Genomic DNA, 19,415 nt, shown 5'->3' on the forward strand with positions numbered 1-19,415 from the left:
ATATGTTGAACACCTGGTAACCGACCTTAACAAGATGCATATAGAATATCTCCATCATTTCGGGACTCTCATCGGATATGATAAATCGAAGTACTAAAGCATCCGTAACTCGGATGAGGCTTGTTGGGCCAAATAGATCTATCTTTAGGATTCGCGTCAATTAGGGGCCATTTCCCTAATTCTTAGGCTACCAAGCTAAAAAGGGGCATATTCGGTTCGATAATCCAACATAGAAAGTATTTTCGATTACTTGTGTCTATTTTGTAAAACATTTATAAAACTGCATGTATCCTCATCGCAAAAATAATAGATTTTTAAAAGTGGGACTATAACTCACTTTCATAGATTTTTCCTTCGTTGGAAATAAGACTTGAACACTGGTCGATTCACGAACCTATAACAAATATGTACATATATATCAAAGTATGATTGAAATATATTCACAATATTTTTTATTACGTTTTTATGATTTAAGTTTGTTAAGTTAGCAGTCCTCGTTAGTAACCTACAACTAGTTGTCCACAGTTAGATGTACAGAAATAAATCAATATATATTATCTCGAATCAATCCATGACCCAGTGTATACAAGTCTGTATAGCTAACTCAAGCATTACTGCATAGCTAACTCAAGCATTACTGCATATAGAGTGTCTATGGTTGTTCCGAAATATATATATAGATGGGTCGATATAATATGTCAAAACATTGTATACGTGTCTATGGTATCCCAAGATTACATAATATGTATTATATAAATTAGTTAGGATATGTTTAGTCTAGATTTGTTACAAAATTTTTGTAATTAAAACTAGCAAAATTATCTAATTTTGTTTTACCCGTCATTTCTTCGTTTCAAATATGTTTTGAGTGATTCAAGTTGCTATGGTTTCATAATGAACATAAATTTATGAAACTAAACAGAAAAAGTATAAGTTTATAGTCAGAAATACAGGTTACAAGTCATTTTTTAAAGAGGTAGTCATTTCCGTTGAAAGAACGACATCTTGATGACCATTTTGAAAAACATACTTTCACTTTGAGTTTAACCATGATTTTTGGATATAGTTTCATGTTCATAAGAAAAATTATTTTCCCAGAAGAACAACTTTTAAATCAAAGTTTGTCATAGTTTTTAATTATCAAACCCAAAACAGTCCGCGGTGTTACTACAACGGCGTATGTCCGGTTTTACGGTGTTTTTCGTGTTTTCAGGTTTTAAATCATTAAGTTAGCATATCATATAGATATAGAACATGTGTTTAGTTGATTTTAAAAGTTAAGTTAGAAGGATTAACTTTGTTTGCGAACAAGTTTAGAATTAACTAAACTATGTTCTAGTGATTACAAGTTTAAATCTTCGAATATGATAGTTATATATATATGAATTGAATGATGTTATGAATATCATTACTACCTCAAGTGTAGTAGGTAAACCTACTGGAAATGATGAAAAATAAACTTGAGCTTCAAAGGATCTTCGACGGCTTGGAAGTTCTTGAAGTAGAATCATAACACGAAAACAAGTTCAAGTAAGATTACTACTTGAATTAAGATAGTTATGTTTATAGAAATTGAACCAAAGCTTGAATATGATTCTTACCTTTGATTTAGAATGAAAACCTACTGAGATTAACAAAAGTTTCTTGATCTTGGATGATTACTTGGAATGGATTTGAAAGCTTGGAAGTAATCTAGCAAGTTTGAAAGATTTATTGAAGTGTTCTTGAATGATTATTTTTATGATGATTAAAGCTTGAAATTGAAGATAAAAGATGGTGAAAATACTTGGAGATGATCAAGTATGATGTTAGGAGTATTTTGAGAGAGAATTTGGAGTGTAAGTATGAGAAAATGGAATGGAAAAATGAGGTGAAATCATAAAAACGTTTTTACTCATTATAAAGAAAGAAAAGATTCTTAAGTTTGCTTTCTTGCTAAATAATTTATTCTAGTTGACAAATGGTTGGTTTCACATGTTCCTTAATCATTTAAGGCTGCTAAGGAGCAGATTTTTATGTGTATATACCAATAGTGTGTACATCTAGGAGCTGGGTATTGTACGAGTACGAATACAGTTGCATATGAGTAGAATTGTTGATGAAAATGTATGAGGATGTAATTGTAAGCATTTTTGTTAAGTAGAAGTACTTTGATATGTGTCTTGAAGTCTTTCAAAAGTGTACTAATACATCTAAATACACTACATGTATATACATTTTAACTGAGTCGTTAAGTCATCGTTAGTCGTTACATGTAAGTGTTATTTTAAAACTTTTAAGTTAATGATCTTGTTAAATGTAATTAATTCATTGTTATTATACTTAAATGAGATGTTAAATTGTTATGTTAACATGATAACATGGTGTATGAATATATCTTAACATCATATATATATATATGTTAAAATACTATTACAACGATAATCGTTACATATATGTATTGTTTCGAAATCCTTAAGTTAGTAGTCTCATCTTACTCGTGTAGTTCATTGTTAATACGCTTAATGATATATGTAACTATCATTTCATGATGTTAAACATAGTGTATTAATATCTTAATATGATACATATGTATTTAGTAAGACGTTGTTATAACGATAATCGTTATATATATCGTTTCGAGTTTCCTTAATTCAATAGTCTCATTTTATGTATATAACTCATTGTTAATATACCTAGTGAGATACTTTCTTATCATAATATCATGTTAACTATATATATATATATATATATATATATATATATATATATATATATATATATATATATATATATATATATATATATATATATATATATATATATATATATATATATATATATATATCCATATATATATATCATCATATAAATTTTACAAGTTTTAACGTTCGTGAATCGCCGGTCAACTTGGGTGGTCAAATGTCTACATGAAACTCATTTCAAATAATCAAGTTTTAACAAGTTTGATTGTTTAACATGTTGGAAACATTTAATCATGCAAATATAGTTTTCATTTAATATATAAACATGGAAAAGTTCGGGTCACTACATCATCGGCTACAGTCACACCTCCGGCGAGATCTAAGGAGGTAGATCGGCTGCCGGAAAGGGAGCAGACGAGGCAGCCGTCAAAAGCAACAAAAAAAACGTCATAGGAGGAGATTCCCACCGTAAAAACGTCACACGTTGCCAGATCGGCGGCTGTGGGTCGCTACCAGCTGAAAAACATTAATGACGCCGAAGAAGGAAAGGAAAAACGAAGATGCCTCAACCACCGGCGAGATTCCGGTGGTTGGTGAAGAGAAACATACCTGAAGACCTCATAATGGCCGCCGGAAAAAGTGTATGCAGCTCGGAAAAGAAAAAAGAAAAAAGAAAAAAAGGAAGGGTGAGCTAGGGTTTTGCCAAGGGACAGAGGGAAAAATTAGGGAGAAGGAGAAGCCAAATTTATTAACTCATTTTAGTAAACAAGCTTTGATCGGAGTAGAAATGATCGGAGCAATTGAAATGAAGAAAAAGTAAAGTTTTGCACGGAAACCAAGAGAGAAATCACGTGAAGGTCCATTCAGACTATTTGTACTAGCGGCTTTGTCTTATTTATGAATAATAGTAAGTCACTGATGTTACTGGATAAAAACTTAAAATCCTTTTTTTTTTTAGATGACTTATTTCAATATTATCATTCAAAAGAATTTATACTATCTAATACTCCGTATCTATTATTGTCACTAGTTAAAACTTCCAAAAAATTTACTAGATTGTGTTAGTATATGTATATATGTATTATGTATGTTTGTATAGTATTGGTCCAACCCACGTGATCTTGTGTATTTGGCTAAAGCCCGTCGATGTATCTATATATTTGAGGTAATACAATTGAAGAATTCATTGGAAAATAAATATTAACAGATTGTGTATTTCACTGTGTCCCGTGCTATTACTCAATATAATGTGGGTCCACCCTGATAGCGGTGACAAAAACATGTTAAGTTGATTGAGTATCTTTCAAGGAATAATAGTTACGTGGTAAAAATGATTGGATAAAGAGAAGTAGTAGATAAGGTGTTAAAGGATGAGTGATATGTCAAAATGTTATTGAAATTTGTTTGAAAAGATATTGAAAAAGAAAGAAAAATGAAAGCTATAATAATTAAATAATTCACATGCCTATGAATAAGCACGTGTTAGTTTACAGCACACCAACAAAAAATGGACTCGGCACGTTGTACTACTGGCGTGTTGGGAGGGTGGTGGCGACACCTTGATCTTGACCACGCACATTATAAAGAGCCTTAACAATAACAGCTTTCAATGTAACGCATAAAAGTATTGAAAATAGGTGTGTTCCGGTTACAATCTAAAACCATATAGATTTCATATGTAATGCCTAACTAACTAAATATATTTAGGTTTTAAGTATATACCACAATAATGATAAAATTACGTTGGTCCTCCCTATATTTTACTACTTTTTTCACGTGTAGTCATTGTGCTTTTAAATTTTATTTGTAGTCTCTTGGTCTTGACCAAAAAAGCATTTTTGGTCAAGAGTAGTCTCTTGATCAAAAGGATCATGCCTCTCCACTAGATCTACCTGGTCAGTGATTTTGGGTATTAAATTGTGTAAACTCAACTATCTTCTATCTAGAATTCTAAAGTATCTGAATACGTTCTGTTTCAAATTCGACCGTTCATAGAACGACCCTAGGTGATACTTTCCATTAACCTTAGGATTAATATAGAAAGAGATTTATGCCCGGCACTATAAATATTAAAACCCCACCTGATTCGCCGTAAATTCTCCTTATGATTAACGACACGTAAAAACTTGACTAATCGGAGCGTATCAGGGAGCCAATGTGCTCGTTCATAGGAGGTTTCCTCACTGATCTAAATATTTTGAAAATTAAAAGAATTTAAATATGAATATGAGACCACCAGATTCATATTCGATTTGTTGTCATCTAGCTACATATAAATGTTAAAACTATATCTGATCCTTTATTATCATTATCATTATCAATTATCAAATAATACTAACTCTGACGAACCTTGCACTATTCACAGATGAACCTTGCACTCTTCACAGGGGCACAAATATAATTTTGTTAGTTAATTTTCGCGTTTGTTTTAATTTTATATATTTACTTTTTAACTTTCTGTTTATAAATAAATCAAATTAATAAGCATGTTAAACAATGTGTTTGCTAGCCTAGCTGGTCAGGCTTTATGTTTCTTTTCGAGTTGACGAGGGTTCGACGATTTTTATGGGATTTAGTTTTCTTAGAGCTCACTTTTTTGACAACATGTTAGAGTCAAACCCACTTATGACATGTATCAAATTGGTAATCCATATCATTTATACTCTGTAATTATTTTTAACTACTTTTTTTCAATATGTTTTTTCACCTTCTTTATTCAACATTTTATTTTTTAAACGTTCAACTATAAAACCGTTAACCCTTTTTTAAACCAACCATTGTTTTCAACATTCAATTAACTAACAGTTTTTAAAACGCTTGATTAACCAACCGTCTACTGTTTTATATGACGTTCAATTGACCGATCGTTAGCCAACCAAGCACTTTCTTTTTTCGACTTCCTTTTTCATTCTTTCTTTTTTAGATCTTCAGTTAACTAACTTTTAACCGTTTTCGTTTTTAGTTCAATTAACTGACCGTTAACCGATTAAAATCACCCCGCAGCGAAGCGCGTTTTTTTCATCCTCGTTAGTGTACAAATGTGACGATCTCATTATTTTACTTATATGTTGCTTTCTTTTGTCTAATTTACATAGAAAACACTTTTACATGTCTCATGATTTTTAAATTTGTTACAAGAGTCACGCAAGCATTCTATGTTAGGAATTTAGGGACCCAATCAAGACAAACGATTGATCTCAATCACTAAGCCACAAACGACAAACGAATAATTAAAGCATACGAACGATAAATAAAAGCATAAATCGACAAAAGGATTTAACGTGGTTATATCCTAACTCCAAAACGCGGAGAAGGGGTTAGTACACGGGCGCAAACCAGAGATTTTTCACTATTATTGTGCACGCATTACAATGAGGCTAGGGGTTACAATTTATATGAAGAGTTAAACTTGTCCATCAAGTTAAACTTGTCATTCAAGCAAAAGACATTCCATAAATATCTATTACTTGCTCCATACTCCATTCCTACTAGAAGATTTAATTAAGGCAACATAATCTCTACGACTTGTTCACCAAGTCAAGCTCCCTACAACTTGTTCACCAAGTCAAGCTCCATACGACTTGTTCACCAAGTCAAGCTCTCTTCGACTTGTTCCTTTGATCAAATTCTTCACACCTTCAACAATCTTCCACTTGAAGACTTTGAACAAACTCTTCACTACTCAACATTCTAAATAATTGCCAGCTTAATTTTATTGAGAAATATCGATTGATTTCCAGCTTGACGACTTCGTGAATCATTTGGGCAACCTCAAGCACTTTTAGATATTATGATAAACTAGTTGTTGAGGTTAATTATAATATTCTTTCAAGAGTTCTTAAATTCAAACTTTATTAACACCTTCAAACTTTACTAACATTGAGCAGTGGCGAAAGTGTTAAAGGGCAGGGGGCGGCTGCCCCCAGTGGATTTTTTTTTTCAGTGTAAAACTTTTGGGATTTTCGACTTTGCCCCCGGTTGATTTTTTTTTTTCCCCAAACCTACATATTTTGCCCCAAATTCTCCAACTTTTGCCCTAAAATTTTCAAATTTTGCCCCAAAATCTCTAACTTTTGTCCCAAAATCTTCAATTTTTGTCCAAAAAAATTGTTACGGTTTAAAAAAAAAAAAATTTCCCTCGGTAGAAAAAATCCTAATTTCGCCACTAATATTGAGGTGACTATTTCCTAAGTTCAAACTTTACTAACATCATATATTGAGGTGACTAGAGAAATGATTGAAAACGCTCACGAATCAAATTCATGTTATAAATTTATGTACAAATATTCACCGTCTTCAGGTAGCATTAACGGGAAAAACTTTAGTCGGTTGTTTTAAACTATCAAATAGTTGTAAAACATAGATTTGTTGACGTAATTAGATCTTAGTAGTATGCGTTTGTTGACGTAATTAATTAGATATTAGTAGTATGCGTTTGTTGACGTTTAATCCTAGACTAAACACTTCACTTAAATTTTTATTGACTATAATAAATGTAACATGTTCTTTTGAATTGATATATACCCTTTTAAACATTAGTAATCATCAAAATACCATAAAGTATGAACGTCTAGTCTCTATTTTATTTTGTTTTAACTATGATGAATGGTTACATATACAACCAATAAAGGCAATATCCCTGTACCCCTTTTAATCTCGTGCCACATTCATAATCTCCTTTATACTCGTTAACAAACCAAATCACGTTCATTCGGCTTTCAGTGAACTGCATAATACTTCAACCACTAAGCTCGTTATAGGTGTAACTGTGTAAGTACTTGTAATCTTGTATCAAAATAACTAAACAAATATGTGCCATAATTGATAATGTTTGTGTAATCGAAAGTTTACCAGCACTATTAGTTGGGGGAAAGAGACTTGGATGTACTTGTTCAGCTGATTAAAATCATTAAAACATTATTACCAAAGGGCAATTGGTCGGCGGTATCGTGGTGGTTCTTTTAACCAAGAGGTTGAGAGTTTAAGTCCTGCTGTAGACATATTTAAGAATTATTATAAATATTCGTATAATGAGTGTGTGAGATTACCTTAAAAATGAGTAAATAATTACATCATCATAACATTTGGAATTAGGCTATGGTAACTAACTTGTACCAAATTGGAATTAACGAAGAGAATGGAAAAATTCAAAGGTTAGTTACCTAAACACTAAACATACTTATGTGGTTAACGGAGGGCGGCGAGTGGCGGTGGTAGGCGAATTTTGGTTACGGGTGGGGCTGCAGTTGCTACAATATTCATTCCTGGATTCATCTTTTCCAGTTGCACCTTGGGGTTAAGTTGGACCACCCGACGATCTCCCTTATTGGTGGAGGTCGGCTTTCCTCTGCATCTTCCTAGTTTTCGGCTTCATAGAAGCCGTTGGCGTTATCTTGAAATCTCGGTGTTTTGTCGGGAATCGTTTTGAATTTTGTTTGGTTGTCACGGTAGAGAGGGCCGTTCTTTCATTCGATGCCGATGTTATGTAATTTTATTATTGTTTAGTTCATTCCATTGTTAGGTTATCCTATGGTATCATTGTTTCTTGTTTAGTTTCATAATAATTGGTGTTTTCCACCCTGTTGGTGAGACTAATAATTTAGATTACGTTTGTGATGCCACTTGGTTGGCTAGAATTGAATTTTTATAATCATTTGTTGTGCTTGCTGATCTTCGTATCCGTTAATGTTGTTAATTTTAATTTTTTTTTTTTTTTTTTTTGAAAAAAATTGTTGGATGAGAGTAAATAGATGAACGTATAAGATTGTTCAATTCGGGCTACTCGGCAAATGAAATACTTTTTACTCGAATGTACCCGACCTAACCGAATTATCACACAATTGTTTTCTACCCGAAGTTACATATACTAAACACAATTATAAGTTGAAGCCATATCTAAATTGTAAACATGATACCCACAAAATTTTCAACATTTCAATTTTTGGGAAAAAATATTCTAAAATTAAATAATTTGTTTTAACATATAACACCATATTATGATTCACATAACGTACATGGATAAACACCATTATGATTTCCATGGCACAACTAATTCTGGCAATTGTGGAGATAGTTATAACTATCGAGTCTTATGGTATGAGCTGTTTATTTGTTGCTTATTTTTTTCTGTATTAAGTCATGTTTTCACTTGTTTTTTTTAATGTGAAGGGTGTTTAATTGTATGTCTCGTAAAGAAGACCTAATTTCAGATTAAATGAAAAAATAACAACAATTTTACTTGGTGAATAATAAGATGTACAGAAATAGATCATTAAATGGAAAATAAACTGAATAATAATGGAGTGTTTCCATTTACGCTTTAGAAATAGTTAAGGAGACGTTTTGCCAACTACTGAAATTGAAATTGGTCAAAATGCCTCCATTTTTTGAAGTATTTAACAATATGTCCTTAAAAATTCAAATTGCAAGAAATGCCCTTTGTTCACGCACCACGCACCACGCATGATGCGCGCGAGCTCGAGTGTGATGCGTGTGTACGAGATATTCAATAGAAAAACCATTTTTTCTCGCACCACGCATCAAACACCATGCACCAAACACTACGCACAGTGCGTGTTGCGTGGTTTTTGGTGCGTGCTTACCAGCAAAAAGGGTCATATCGCTGAATATCTAGAAAACACACATCATGCACGGGTTTATACGCATCATGCGTGGTGTGTGATGCGTGATTAAGGGAGACATTTTTGCAATTTCGATTTTTTAAGGTCATATAGTTAAAGACTTTCGAAAGTGAGGGCATTTTGCCCCATTTACCTTACTGAATATGAAAAGAGAGTGGCCCATAATTCTCAAGATACAAGCAGACAAGTTTACAAATTTACAAGCCCAAATTACAACAAAAGTGGGCCAGAAAATTATAATAGAAAAAACAAGTAGGCCGAGTAGCTTGCATCACAATTCGTCCGAATTTGGTATTCTCTTGTACTAAACATATTTTGGGCATGTTTGGCAAGTAGCTTTTTGAAACTTTTTAGAGCTTTTAGATTTTAACTTTTTAAAAAAAAGCTCTTATCTTGTAAAAAGCTTTGTTTGGTTATAAAAAGCTTAAAGCTTTATTGATATAAAAAAGCTCTATTAGCAAACGCTAATGTATGTAGCGTTTAAGAAACTTGATGAGTTTTTTCATATTAATATTACTTAAATACCCACGTACCCATATTGATATATATGAATCGTCCCAAGTAGATGTTCCATACAGGATATCCAATATAGATATCCAACAGACTCTTTTTCAATATTAAATATTATATTAAATATAATTAGAGTACTATACCTATATTTACATTGTTTTTTTAAATTTATATATGTTTTGTAACTTGTTATTATTGAAGACTAATACTAATATTGATATGAGTTCGTATAGACAAATTATTAGTTAATCTCAACTTGTACAATACTATGTTATCTTGATTTGCTAACTTGTAAATGATGATATTTAGCATCCAGTGTTATTTTCTCGGGTCCATTTTTGTCATTTTATCATTTTTTTAACAGCTCCAGCTACTTTGCCAAACACTTAAATATATTTAAAAAGTTTCAGCTTTCAGCTAACAGCTTCCAACTAACAGCTAACAGCTAACAGCTATCAGCTTCCAACTAACAGCTCAAGCTACCAGCTAGTTTTGCCAAACATACCCTTTGTGTCGTTTCTAAAAGATCTTCACTTTAGACTCTCTTCATTTATTTGTTAGTAATTTTAATATTACATGTAGTTGTGATGTTCCTATAAATTTGTCATAGTTAAACAGTGGTTAAATGAATAATGTTTTTTCTATTGATTAATGTTATTTGAAGAAGACAAATATTACTTCATGTCTTTTCAAGTTGAATACATAATGCAATTTTAGTAGTAGCTTATGATTGTGATTTTTATTACTTCATAGTCATACATATATTTAGTTCATATATTTATAACTAAGTTAATTTATGTGTTACTAATAAAATACTTCAAACAGCTAATCACCTCTATTATCTTTACTTATTTAGGAGCTGGTATAGAGTTTGTAATTAAATGGGTGGTGTTTGTTTATTTCTGTGGTCTTGATGTGTATGTTTTTGTTGTTACTTTTAACAGGGTATATTAATTATCAGGGTTTTTAACATATGTCTTAGCGTTATGTGTAAACTTAATCAATTAATTACAGAGTCATTATCTCATCTTTTGGATGCTTGTTGGTAGGACTTAATTCTTAAATAACCAATTTCACCAAGTTCAAAGTATAAAACAACGCTAGTCCAAAAAGGATTAATAATTATCTATTACACAAACATTTAGATCAAATCAACTATACTGAAAAGTTCAATCATGCTCTCTAAAAGAGGAAATATTCATGTTCATGATCATGATCACAACAAAAATATAGTAAAACCAAGAAAATTTCTTGGAGTAAGACAAAGGCCATCAGGAAGATGGGTATCAGAGATCAAAGACACAACAAGAAACTTGAGGCTATGGTTAGGCACATACGATGAACCCGAAGAAGCAGCCTTGGCTTACGATAGTGTTGCGCGCATTTTACGTGGTAGGAATGCTAAAACAAACTTCAAGTACAAGTGTCTCATTACAAGTCAAGAAGAAATATCCAGATTACTTTGTATAAACCCTAAGCTCATTCATTTTATTAAGTATGCCACTATGAAAACACTATCATCATCATCATCATCATCATCATCATCATCGTCTTCATTAAGGCAAGGTACGAGTCTGAATAATAGTGCACGAGTTGAAGAAACCGTAGCTTGTTCATCGTCTTGTAATGATGGATTTAGGTCTTTTGATTCTCAAAATTTCAAGTCATCAATTGGAAGTCCTAAGGTGTATTCTTCTGTTTTTGTAGCTCCTTCTTTTGGTGAATATAAAGAATAGTATGTTGATGGATGATATTTCGAGCTTTAGTTTCACTTGTGTTGTTGTTTGTTGATATTAGTGAAAATGTCAATTTTAGGCTTGCTAAAAAAGTCTCGTGAGTTTTCAGGCTATGAATAATGTGGTCTACTTTTGTTTGTGATATTTAATATTTATATGATGCACTGTATATATACATATATAATGCAAAATTTAGTGTACTTATAACAACTACAATGTATATTCATATCCCTATTTATTTATTTATTTATTTATTTTTTGCTAAAAATGAACTTTTAAATAAACAAAAGAGAACTATACCCATAAATACAACACAAGGAATGTGATGCCCCGTACAAAACCATCGTGTACGAATCATCAACAACAGGATCATTACAAGGTTAAGTACTATATGCGTTTTCAAAAAGAGTTTGCATTCAATAATAAAAGGTGACGTCATAACTAACGTCAAATGTTTTACAATCCAAAAGCATGCTTCGCTAAGTAGAAGCAATAAATAAGTGTATGTGACCCCAATGGTCATTACATAACATAGTTTCAAAAGTAAATAAGTTTGAATGCAAGATAAGTAGTCATGCGATAACAACTCTAAGCAGCGGGTGTCTACAGCCCAACAAGTAAGACAACGGAAGCAACCTCAAGCACCTGAGAAATACATGCTTTAAAACGTCAACACAAAGGTTGGTGAGCTATAGTTTAAGTATAACAGTATGTAAGGTAGGCCACGAGATTTCAGTGCTACAAAGAGCGTTTCAAAACAGTATGATAAAGTATATGTTAACCGTGGGCACTTGGTAACTAACTTAACGTTTATATCCCCTGAAAGTACACTTGGCAAGTGCGTATGTTTACGAAGTATTAAACACTCGTTAAATGCTAGCGCGACTAGCCCGAGTGGGGATGTCAAACCCTATGGATCCATATCTAAGATTCGCGTTCACGGTTCAAAAACCAATGATTAAACGTTACCGAGCTAAAGGGAATGTTTCCGTTGTATAACCCACACATATATAAGTTTAAGTACTCGTGCCTAGTATGTAAAACATAAAATTCGCATGTATTCTCAGTTCCTAAAATAAGTTTAAAGTAAAAAGGGAATGCTATAACTCACAATGATATGTAGCGGTAAAGTAGTAGTCGGGAAAGGTGTGCAAGTAAACGGTCCGAGGTCCTCAACCTAAGTCAAATAGTACTAAGTCAGTAAATCGTCTTAATAGGTTTAAAAGTATGTAATTAAGGTCTTAAGGGTCATCATCATTCATCATTAAACAAAAGGCGTAAAGTAGGTTTCGTTTATGAAAGTAGTTTAAAACAAAGTCTGACTTCAGTCAGTCACCACGGCCTCTACCCTTACTGAATTAAGGTGACACCAGTGGCCATGGCTCCATCTATGAGTCCCTTAAGTGTGGTAAAATTTACAGAATCAAACTCGTCTTCGTTTAACCATGGTGACGGTCTAAGTGCGAGTAGGTCTGAAATTTCTGCACAACGTTAAAAGGACCTAGTGACGATCGGAGGGCCATAAATCCTAAACCGTAACTCGGATTAAGACGAGTCCTATATGAAAAGTTATCTACTCGAAAAGTTATATCTAAAAATCAAGGTTAGAACAGCCCAGGTCTATTGGTCTGTTACAGAAACATCAGATCAGTAGCTTTTGGACAGAAACAGTGAGTTTAAAAGGGTTCCGGTGGTCTTGGTGCTTGATGTTCATCATGGTTCTCATCCTTGATGCATATAGCTTCAAGTGTACAACTCATTGATGTATCTACATCATCTTAACCAAGTCTTGACCATCATAACCCTAGTTCAAGTCTAAGACATGAAGCACAACTCACTTAAGAGTTGCATGTAGTTTGATGAACCAAAGTTACATCAAAGTCTTAGGTTTGACACTTACATGAACTATAATAGAAATATTGAACTATAAACTTGAAAGTTAACTAACTAATCAAGATCATAAGTAGTAGAACATAGTTGTTAGTTTGATCTTGAAGATCCAAGACTCAAAAGTCTAGATCTAAAGTTATATTTAAAGAAACTTATTTGTGTGTTCTTGAACTTTCAAAGTTAACTTAATTTGTTCAAGAGATATGAGATCAAGACTAACTTGTAGTACTTGACCATATAAACTAACTACATGAAATTAAAGTGCATAAATTGAAGAAGTAAACTTAAATAAACAAGAAAAAGATTCATGGTTGTTCATACTTTTAAAGATTCAACCAAAGTTGATCTTTAAGTAAAGTAAACTTTAAGTTTACTTCCATGACTTACAAGTATGATTTTATACAACCATGAACTTAAATCTTTTGATGCAACATATGTAGAACATAAACTAGTAAGCTTAGTTCTTGTTTGTTCTTGTAAATACAAGATAAAAATGAAGAATAAACTAGGTAGTTTGATTCTTGAAAACATGTAAGAAAACAACTAGTAAGTAAGTAACAATAATCAAGTAAACAATTACAACTAACAAAAGATTATAACAATCAAAGAATGATGATGATTTAAGGGTGTTAGGATTCGGTTTTGGCCAAGAAAGAAGAGAGAAATTATGTTCATGTTACTTACAATTTTGAAAGAAAAAGAGAGGAAAGTTGAGAGAATTAAGTATGTGTTTTGAGAATGGGAAGTAATTGAAAGATACTAGTGTACATGTAGTAAAAAAAAAAAAATGAAAAATCCCTCCCCATATGCTATGGCCGACGGTTTGGGGCCTTCAAGGGGGGGAGAGGAGTGTATGTTGGTTAATAGCAAGTAAAGCCTTACAAAAGGTGGTTAAAAGATGTAGTTTCATGGGGATTAAGGCATAACTAGATTCCTTATGTAAATGACTAACTAGTTACACTTTGAAACTAATACTTACATGTAGTATGGGCTAACTAAGTCCACTAGTAGTGTAGGGTGGGCTTATAAGCCCAAGTTCAAGAGTCCATTAGCTTTAAACAAGCCCAAGTCTAATAATTCACAAGTTAATCCAATTAAAGCCCAAGTAACTAACTAATAGTCTTAGTTAATTAAAATGATTAATAAATTTAATCATGAATGTAAATAATATCTAAAAATATTATTCGTGAAAGTTCCGGGTCACAAAGACGTTTCGGGCCATTAAAGTCAAGTTCGGGCAATCATGGCAACATGTAAATGTAATAACGTACATTCGTTTAAACACGCGTATTAATAATAATTATTATTAATAAAATAACGTTGGAAATTCCAGGGTCGTTACATTACCCACCTGTTAAAGAAAATTCCGTCCCGAAATTTAAGCTGAGGTAGATGGAGGAGTCGGGAAAAGGTGAGGATACTTTCGCATCATTTGATCCTCTCGCTCCCAAGTAAACTCAGGTCCTCGTTTGGCATTCCATCGTACTCGGACGATCGGAATCTTGTTGTGTTTCAAAGTTTTGATCTCACGATCCATAATTTCAACAGGTTCTTCCACAAAGTGAAGTTTGTCGTCAGTCGTAAGTTCCTCAAGTGGTATGATAAGTTCCGGTGCAGCAAGACACTTCTTCAAGTTCGACACGTGGAAGGTAGGATGAACTGAGCTCAATTGTGCTGGTAGATCCAAACGGTATGCAACGGGTCCAACACGTTCCAAGATTTCAAAAGGACCAATGTATCGTGGGTTTAACTTTCCACGTTTTCCAAAACGGATCACACCTTTCCAAGGTGCAACCTTCAACATTACACGATCACCAACGTTGTATTCAAAGTCTTTACGTTTAAGATCAGCATAACTCTTTTGGCGATCACGGGCAGTCTTAAGTCTCGCTTGTATCTGAGCAATCTTCTCCGTGGTTTCGTGGACTACCTCGGGTCCGGTGATTTGCTTTTCGCCTACTTCGGCCCAACAAATAGGAGATCGGCACTTACGGCCATACAATGCTTCAAAAGGTGCATCATTAATGCTAGAGTGATAACTGTTGTTGTACGAGAATTCGGCGAGTGGCAAATGTCTTTCCCAGGCCTTTCCAAAATCAATGGCACATGCACGCAGCATGTCCTCCAAGGTCTGAATCGTTCGTTCACTTTGCCCGTCAGTCTGAGGATGATAAGCAGTACTCATGTCAAGACGAGTTCCCATGGTTTCTTGCAAAGAACGCCAAAATCTAGAAGCAAAACGGGGATCGCGATCTGAGATGATCGATAAAGGTACACCATGACGAGATACAACCTCTTTGATGTATAACTGAGCAAGTCTCTCCATTGTATCAGTTTCCTTCATCGCTAGAAAGTGTACAGATTTGGTAAGGCGGTCAACAATAACCCAAATAGTATCGTATCCGCCCACCGTCTTTGGTAGCTTAGTAATGAAATCCATTGTTATCCTTTCCCACTTCCATTGTGGGATCTCCGATTGCTGAAGTAACCCAGAAGGTCTCTGATACTCGGCTTTAACCTTCGAGCAAGTCAAACACTTACCAACATAAGTCGCAACGTCCTTCTTAAGATTCGGCCACCAATACTGTTCTTTAAGGTCGTGGTACATTTTACCCGCTCCAGGATGAATCGAATATCTCGATTTGTGTGCTTCATCAAGTATCAGGTTCCGTAGATCTCCATAGAGAGGTACCCAAATTCTTCCGGCATAACATCGGAGTCCAGACTCCCTAACCTCGAATCGAGAGACAAGTATGTTCAAATGTTCGTGAGATATGTTCTCCTCCTTGAGAGCCTCAACTTGGGCTACTCTGATCTGGCTGTTGAGGTTCGAATGGATAGTAATGTTCAGAGCCCTAACACGAAGAGGTGCCGTCCTCTCCTTTCGGATTAAAGCGTCAGCTATAACATTGGCCTTGCCAGGGTGATAACGGAGTTCACAATCGTAGTCGTTGAGCATCTCGATCCATCGACGTTGTCTCATATTCTGTTGCTTCTGATCAAAGATGTGCTGGAGACTCTTGTGATCGGTGAAAATAATGCTCTTAGTTCCATACAAATAATGTCTCCACAATTTAAGCACAAAGACAACGGCTCCAAGTTCAAGATCATGTGTAGTGTAGTTCCGCTCGTGAATCTTCAATTGTCGGGAGGCATAGGCAATAACTTTTGATCGTTGCATCAGTACACAACCAAAACCACTCTTCGATGCATCACAATAAACAACGAAATCGTCACTACCTTCGGGAAGCGATAGGATAGGTACGGAGGTTAACTTCTTCTTCAAAGTTTGGAATGCTGATTCGTGTGCGGGTTCACAAATGAAATTCTTGCCCTTGTGAGTCAGCGCGGCCAAAGGACGCGCAATCAGAGATAATCCTTCGATGAACCTTCGATAATAACCGGCGAGACCTAGGAATTGGCGAATATGCGTTGGAGTAGTGGGGGTCTCCCACTTGTTGATGGCTTCAATCTTGGCGGGATCAACTTTGATACCCTGGTCGCTTACAACATGACCCAAAAATTGTACTTCCTTCAACCAAAATTCACACTTGGAGAATTTGGCGTAAAGTTGCTCTTGTCTTAAGAGTTCAAGCACTAATCGGAGGTGTTGCTCATGTTCTTCTTCGCTCTTAGAGTAGATGAGGATATCATCTATGAAGACGATAACAAACTTATCCAAGTACGGCTTGCAGACACAATTCATGAGGTTTATAAATACGGCAGGTGCATTGGTCAATCCGAACGGCATTACGAGAAATTCATAATGACCATAGCGTGTCCTAAATGCAGTCTTCATCACGTCACTCTCTTTCACCCTCAACTGGTGATAACCGGATCGCAAATCGATCTTAGAGTAAACGCTCGATCCTTGCAGCTGATCGAAAAGATCGTCAATTCGTGGAAGAGGATACCGATTCTTGATAGTCAATTTGTTGAGTTCACGGTAGTCGATACACATACGGAAGGATCCATCCTTCTTCTTCACAAACAACACAGGTGCGCCCCAAGGCGAGAAGCTTGGTTGAATAAATCCTCGGTCTAACAGCTCTTGTAGTTGACTCTGTAATTCTTGCATCTCGGAAGGCGCGAGTCTATAAGGTGCGCGAGCTACAGGTGCAGCTCCTGGCACTAAGTCAATCTGAAACTCTACTGCTCTCTGCGGCAGTAATCCAGGCAATTCCTCTGGGAAGACATCGGAAAATTCGTTCACAATTCGAACATCGTTCACGCTTTTCACCTCGGTTTCTACCGCTTTCACATGTGCTAGGACAGCAAAACGTCCCTTCTTCATAATCTTTTGCGCTTTCACACAACTAATGAGGTTCAACTTCGAGGTACATCTCTCTCCATAGATAACCAGTGGTTCGCCATCTCCTTGTGGTATGCGAAGTGCTTTATCTCCACAGATAATATCGGCCTTTATCTTGCTCAACCAATCCATACCAATGATCACGTCAAAGTTTCCCAGTTTGATAGGTATCAAATCAATTTCGAAATCTGCACCAGCTATGTTGATAATAGCTCCACGACTAATATGGTCAACCTTTTCAAGTTTTCCATTGGCGACCTCGACAAGCATACTCTCTTTTAACGGGACTAATGACCAGTTAATCTTATCGTAAAAATGTCTACATACATAACTTCTATCCGCACCAGTATCAAACAAGACAGAAGCTAAAAGATTGTTGATTGTGAATATACCTGTCACCAAGTCGGGGTTATCGCGTGCATCCCTTGCATTAACATTGAAGGCTCTACCTCGGGGTGGTCCTCCGTCTTTTTGCTTGTTTGGGCACGCGTTTCTGAAATGGCCCGTCTGCCCACATTCGTAGCACTTCTTTGGTCCATTGGTGTTTGGCTTCCCATTCAAAGTAGTGACCTTGCAGTCCTTCCCGATGTGCCCAGCCCGTTGGCACTTCTCACAAACAACATTGCAATACCCAGTGTGGTGTTTGTAACACCTCTTGCATTGTGGTAAGGTTCCTTTGTAGTTCGGGTTGGTGTTGGTGATGTCAAAGCTAAGGGGTATAAAATACTATTAAATTTTAGCAGAAAATACTATTAAATACGATACAATTTTACACAAGATATTTATTTATTTATAGAATGGATATACTTAAACCTTGCTACAACACTTATAGGCAGTGTACCTAATCGTACAGTAGTGTAGTTTTTAGTAAGTCCGGTTCGTTCTACAGGGAATCTTTTTAAACAAAGCTTAACGCTATATTAGTTTACTTTTATAAAAATACAAATATATATATATAAGTAATATTATTATTATAAAGGGGCGTTTTTACCGTTTAATGACCGGTTTGTCGATTTTAAAACTTTAGTCGCAGTTAAAACCAAATGTAAAATATTAAAAATAAATACAAGACTTAAATTAAAGCATAAAGTAAATAACGATAATGAAATTGCGAATAATAAAAGTGCGATAAAATAAACTTGCGATAATTAAAAAGTACGATAATTAAAAGTGCAATTAAATACAATAACAATAAAAATGCGATAATTAGAAGTGCAATTAAATATAAAATAAAGGAAATTAAATATGAAATAAAAGAATTACGCTTATTTAAACTTCCGTAATCATGATGTTTGACGTGTTGATTTTAGTTTTATGCCCATGGGTTAATTGTCCTTTGTCCTGGATTATTTAATATGTCCGTCTGGTTTTTGTCCATAACAGTCCATCAGTCATAAATATAAAGTGCGAGTGTCCTCGTCAAATTATCCTTATACCCAAAGTTAAATATTCCAACTAATTGGGGACTTAAACTGTAACAAGATTTTAATACTTTGTTTAATAATTACACCAGGATGTCGACTGAGTGTAACCCAAGGTTTTAATATTTTGTTATCAATTATACCAAGTGTCCTTGTACATAATTTCACCCCTGTTTTAATTATTCTAGTGACTATTAATCCATTCCCGTGTCCGGTTAAAT

At 34.4% G+C, this 19,415-nt stretch overlaps 1 protein-coding gene across 1 annotated transcript; it reads left to right on the top strand.

Moving 5' to 3' along the window:
- The first annotated feature begins 11,010 nt into the window (after positions 1-11,010).
- Positions 11,011-11,571, top strand: LOC139859384 (ethylene-responsive transcription factor ERN3-like). The gene has a single exon (XM_071848173.1). The coding sequence runs from the start codon at positions 11,011-11,013 to the stop codon at positions 11,569-11,571; it is 561 nt and encodes a 186-aa protein (XP_071704274.1).
- Positions 11,572-19,415: the final 7,844 nt, after the last annotated feature.

The sequence above is a fragment of the Rutidosis leptorrhynchoides genome, chromosome 7 (genome assembly GCF_046630445.1).
Source record: "Rutidosis leptorrhynchoides isolate AG116_Rl617_1_P2 chromosome 7, CSIRO_AGI_Rlap_v1, whole genome shotgun sequence".
NCBI lineage: Eukaryota > Viridiplantae > Streptophyta > Magnoliopsida > Asterales > Asteraceae > Rutidosis > Rutidosis leptorrhynchoides.

Excerpts from the sequence above, each read along its gene's own strand:
- LOC139859384 (XM_071848173.1), top strand. The coding sequence starts at position 11,011 with ATGCTCTCTAAAAGAGGAAATATTCATGTTCATGATCATGATCACAAC.